The sequence below is a fragment of the Amblyomma maculatum genome, chromosome 6 (assembly GCF_055883805.1).
Source record: "Amblyomma maculatum isolate TAMU_Amacu chromosome 6, ASM5588380v1, whole genome shotgun sequence".
NCBI classification, from domain to species: Eukaryota; Metazoa; Arthropoda; class Arachnida; order Ixodida; family Ixodidae; genus Amblyomma; species Amblyomma maculatum.
Genome location: NC_139349.1, coordinates 76,789,539 through 76,795,224, shown reverse-complemented (window position 1 = coordinate 76,795,224; position 5,686 = coordinate 76,789,539). Strand labels below are relative to the sequence as shown.

Genomic DNA, 5,686 nt, shown 5'->3' with positions numbered 1-5,686 from the left:
AAAGGTTTTTGGTGAGTCAGGATGTGCCGAGGAATGTAATTCAACCAAAAACACAAAATGATGAAAAAAAAAAAAAAAAACAGGAGTTGTTCTTTAAGCTGCTGAAATTGTTCCACCCTCGTCCTCTGCCCTGTTTCGGGCTAGATGACGCGCATTTTTTCTTTAGGGCCTAGAGGCAAATCTGCCATCAGACGCTTTTCTAACCTGTAGAGCGCGCTCATATTTTTTGCCGCTTTTGCTAAATAGAAAGCTTTGACACATGTCGTCAGTACGCACGCGCAAATTTTCCAGACGGCGTCAGGTAACACCAAATATCCGCCAGCTATCGGCACACACATTCCGTGTGGGCTTATCCCTGCTTGCGCGCTGATGGCAACTGGTAGAAGGGGCGGTTTTATTCAGCAGGACTGGTAGCGAGAGATAACCTTTCGTCGTTGGAAAGTGCTCCGTGGACTCTATGAAAAAGAAGGAAAATGGTTATACACACGCAGTATAAAAGGTGGATGTATATCCCATTTCATCCGCCTCGGAGCTACCACTTGATCCTTTATTTGTTTATAACTCGATGATAGCATTCAAAAACAAAAAGGGATGAAGGAGAACAGTATACCTAAGTTCAAAGGGTCCGGGCCAGAACAGCCTGACAACGCACAACTGCAAAAGCCTGCTCGCTAAGGCGCAATTGCATATTGAAGCGAAAGCTTCATTACGCTATGTAAAGTCGGTCGTCGCGTGGAACTCAGTTTTATCTTGTGGTAACGGTGACCTAATTGAGGTTGTCCACGATTCCGCGGCGTACATCAAAAAGTGTATTGCGCGTTCTTTTCCCCAAAACCGAACGGAAATGCAGCCTTGTGTTGTGCGATGTCGATCAGCGCACTTTATATGCCCCCTTGCAGTTAACCGAAATTACTACAGGCTGTAGGTAGGACAAAGGCGCTAGATAGGACACGGAAAAACCTTTTCTGGCCTGGTAGAGACCAGTTATTCGCAAACCTAACCGGCATTTAAGCTTCTCGTTCCTGCAGGGTTCGGATTCTTTGGGCATGAATTTTTAAGTAGGAAGTGGGATTTGGAGAACATTTAGGCACTGTCTGTGTGAAGCAACCATAATTGATGACTACACCGATATGAACCCTATACCCACCTGCCTCATTTCCATCGAATCCATTGTACTTGTTGCCGGTCATCTACTCCCACCCTCGAATACACTTTCTCACCTCAGCCCATCATCACCTTCCTGAAGCGCCATCCACTCAAAGAGTAACCGATACGTGAAGCTGACAGCGCATTCAAGCATGCTACTGGAAAGTCGGCTGCCCTTCAGACACACAGCCCCCTCCCTCCACCTTGAAGTTGCGTAGCCACTGATTGCTACCTGATATCCAACTTCCACGGGGCAGCACTCACGTACCTCTCCGTTCAGGAAAATAGTTGGGTGTTTGAAACCTCGGCTTATAATAATTAAAGTTAAAGCATTGAATCTAAAATAAGCTTCCTTGACATCTTTTCGTATCAGTTATCATGAAAATGGCACAAAGTTTATATTTGAAGCTACTTCGTTCACAGTTGCCGGGACGATAGCAGCTTGTTATGGCGAATGGACTCTACCGAAGATACCCCGTTTATTAGGCACTTTGAGCAAATATAAACTTTGAGAATATATTATGGCTTTGTGGGCCCTATAGTGATATGGATATGTGCGCATATTTGTGCCTGTAGGTAACAAGAATATTTCGAACGTGTCCAGCAGAAAATGCAAAAGCACAGTGTGTTTTCGATATTGTTTTTATTGTTACATCTGCCTCAGGAAGCTCGTATCATTGCTCAGAATTGCGTCAATATGTTCCGCTTTTCAATGCTTTGTTTGCGGCGCTTTCCTTCAGCGCTTTGCGCCTAGGAGAGGGATCACTCGTGCGCACAGCGACTCGGCACTATACTTACCAGAACGCATCGGTGACGCTGCGGGTGAGTGTTTCGATACGCTCTTTCTGTGTGAATTTGCCACGCGTAAATTTAGGCGTTGGTCAGACATAATGGAATGCTCTGGGGGAGGTCAAAATCTCAAATCTCTTACGAGGTACTTTTGTTATGTTTTTGAGTGAGAAACAAAGCGCATAGGAAGCAATGGGAAACGATGCGCAGTCACAGATACTTCTCTTGCAATTCCGTGCACCACATGTCTGGGAACGGCACCCAGGAAAAGGTGCAATGTGAAGAGAAGAAAGTCGTAGAAACTGCCTTTCTTTTTATTTATTATAAGTGACGTTAAATAGGAGGGGACCATGAAAACCCACATACGGAAACCGCAGTGAGCAGTCATTGATTTGAACTTTTCCAGTTGATTCTTCTGATTTATGGTGACAAATATGTCTTGTCGCGGATTTTCCAGTAAGAGAGCGGAACCGGCACTTTGGAAGCGTGAACGTGCGCAACTGTTAATTACAAATTGTTGTACACTAAACCAGAGAAAAGTTGTGGGCTAATAATAGTGTCAACCGATAATATAAACTACCTTGTGCACATGTTTATTGAAAGACGGTCTAAGCTACGGCCTGTGGGTGGCGAAGCGGCAAACGTGACTCGCCATAGCCTTAGCCATGCATAACATGATCATAATGCTTCATGTCTGTCATGCTTTTTTGTTCAGTGCTTTTTTTTTTTTTCACAGCTTCAGCTGCCTGCACTGAGCGATAAAAGTTTTGCGGTAAATGCACGTTTACGTCGTTTATTCATTCCTGGTCACACCTCCTCTCCCTCTCTTTCCCTCTTCATGCCTACCTCGCTCTACAAAAATTGCACATGCGCCATTTATTGAAACCCGCGAGATCAGCTATGGGAGGGATAAAACCAAAGTTTCTTCGCGATTATGTTCGTGTTTTTAAAGCTTTGGCCACAGCATCCGACTGTTTCTCTCTTTTCGAATAGATACGTTGGCTCTTCCCACTTATTGTCTGACCTTTTCGATATGTCGAGTGCCTTTCAATCTTTTCCCCTGTGTGCAGGCTCCAGTTCGGACTTGAGCACGGACCAACTGAAGGCCAAGGTTGCAGAAATGGAACGCGCCCTCAACTGTCCCATCTGCCTCCTCAGGCGGAGAGAGGTGGTCTTCATGTGCGGTCACGCTGCTTGCTGGCGCTGTTCGGTCCGAATGAAGAAGTGCGGCGTGTGTCGACAGCCGATTAACAAGAAGATTAGGCTTTTCTAGTGCAACGGTGAAAATGTCCCCGCAAACTCAGGATGAAATTCGCTGCCGTCGAATATAATGAAAATCACGCGGGCGTCACTTAATGCGGCACCGATTCACTTCTTGAAAGATCGGCAGTCATGCTACTAATATTGTGATGCACTGAGTCTTTGTTAGCGGGGGATTCAATTAAGGTACTTGGTGCTATATTCACGCATGATGCGTGAGCAATATTTGTGTACAGGTGCTGCAATCTAAAAAATAAAGGAAGGAAAAGAAGGTAACAGGAAGGCAGGGGGGGGGGGGGGGGGGAGGGTGATTTTAGCAAGATGGAAAGATAAATAACTTATTTTTAAACTGCACGAATAAAACAAGGACAGAGCGAGAAACGCAGAAACACACACAAAGCGCATACAAGCGCATACAAGCTTGTGTGTGTTTCTGTGTTTCTCGCTCGGTCCTTGTTTTATTCGCGCAGTTTTGAAAAATGAGGGATTTACACCAACCAGCCCACCAGAAGACACTTCTGGGAGAAATAAAACACATCTAAAGATAATGGCTGCCAACACATAACAAGACGAAGACAACGTAAAATGCTTATAGTGTCGTGTCGAAACCGACGTCACGTGCAGTTAAGCGCACTATATAAAAAGATTGAAAACAAAAGCAACAACAAAACAGAAGTACATGTATTTATTTCTTTTGTTCTAACGCAATCAAGCGGGGATGGCGTCAAATAAAGACAATGAAGGCTGAGTTGGTTAGTATATATAAATATACATATATATACAAAGTGTGTGTGTGCGTGTGTGTATAGATCCGAATCCAATATGCATCGGAATAAGCTTTACATTAAGTTTAGAATGTATAATTGAAAACGATAATCTCATTTAAATTCAAACTCAAACCTTGACATTCACACAGATTTTGAAATGTAAACCCTCGACCGCGCAGTCTAGCAGCTTGTCGCGCGACTGCGGAGTCGAAGTAGAAGGTCTCGAGCCCTGCTAAGGTTGCCAAGTTTTCAAAGGTAGACGAAATGCAGATGGCGCCCCTGTGCTGTGAAATATCCCAGCAAGTTAGATATCTCAAGACGATCAATGTGAAAGTTTCTCCAGATTCTGCGCTACAGCCCCTCTCTTTTTCATTGCGAAAGCACTTATTGTCTCATGAGTGGCGTCCGTCGCCAGGAATTGTTCACAGAGCGTATCCGCAGATATTGTGCATGTTCAGGAACTGACAGTTAAGGAAAAAAAATGGCTGTGGTTTAGCCTCGGTTAAACCTAGTGTGAAGCAATAGCTCCGGCCGAGGCGTGCCTCTATATATACTCGAGCTTAACGTCGGCCATCATGTGTCTCAACAAGCAGCTGCTCACTCATTAATCTAGTTGACCTTGACCTTTGGCGGAAACATAGCTACCCAAAGTGGTTGTGGCTTAAATTCCAACTTGACCTCGAACCTGTTTGAAGGTCATCGGAAGCCACAATGACCTTGGCTTTACCTCGCGTAGTGATGCTATCGCTTAAAAAAAAAAAGTCGGCTCTATGCCGGGAATAGAGGCATGATCTTTGCGTGTGCCAGCCAGGTGGGCTAATGACTACTGTATGCCGACTTCCTGCTAACATGCCAATAATTGTCTTTGCCTAGCGCAAGGAGGCTGGAGGGTGTTGAGGAAAATAAATAATAATGCTGAAATAAATTATAAAAATGAAATCAATTGACTAAATATAAATGATAAAATTTAAAAAGCAAATAAAAATAAACAAAATAAAGAATAACTAAAATGAATGGCAAGTCTAGAGTCGCAACAACAGCAACGATTTCTCCAGGCCACGATCTGCAGTGCTCTCTTTTTTTTCCACCTATATATGGAACATTTACTATGCTTTTCGATTCCTATATACTATATTTCTTTGAAAAAATATTATAAATTAATAAATTAATTAATATACCCGTGCTGCTTTGCGTGGACATAGGCGAGCACTTTGGAAACTCATTGCTTGTTTCCAGATAGCACCAATTTTGCAGCACTTTGCATATCTCTTTAAATCTCTTAGCTTAGGCTTCGTAATGAATACAGTCATTACTTAGAAGAACTATGAACAGAAAAAATATTGGCGGTAAATATTACGCAATAGCGTACGGATGTTGTTGCGCCGGAAAGACTTCGCCTTACCCAAATTGTACGTGGAGAAACTTGGCATTGTTCCAAACCTGCCGGCAAATACACGAACATTATTTGTTACCAAAATTATAATGCAGCCGTTCTTCTTGCAGGGCTTAGGGTGGTGTCATACCATTTTCGTTTTCATTTAGCATCTGCTAGTGAAGTTGGATGCTAGTCAGTAGTAAAGATTCGAAGCGACCATGCGTATACTTCCAACTGTATGCATTAATTGTAAGTGTATGTAAGTGTCCACCCAAAAGCGAGAAAGATATTTTGTCTCAAAACGAATTAAACATGTGCATATTGAAACAATTGGTGAGGTTCGATATTC

General features: G+C 43.4%; 1 protein-coding gene across 1 annotated transcript in view; it reads left to right on the top strand.

Moving 5' to 3' along the window:
• The window catches only part of LOC146186036 (baculoviral IAP repeat-containing protein 7-like), an 8,704-nt gene extending 5,252 nt beyond the window's left edge, over positions 1-3,452 (top strand). The window contains exons 4-5 of the mRNA XM_084607977.1: positions 1,887-1,968; positions 3,006-3,452. Of these exons, the coding sequence (XP_084464103.1) occupies positions 1,887-1,968; positions 3,006-3,208 (285 nt within the window). The 3' untranslated portion in view covers positions 3,209-3,452. The remainder of the gene's footprint in view (positions 1-1,886; positions 1,969-3,005) is intronic.
• Positions 3,453-5,686: the final 2,234 nt, after the last annotated feature.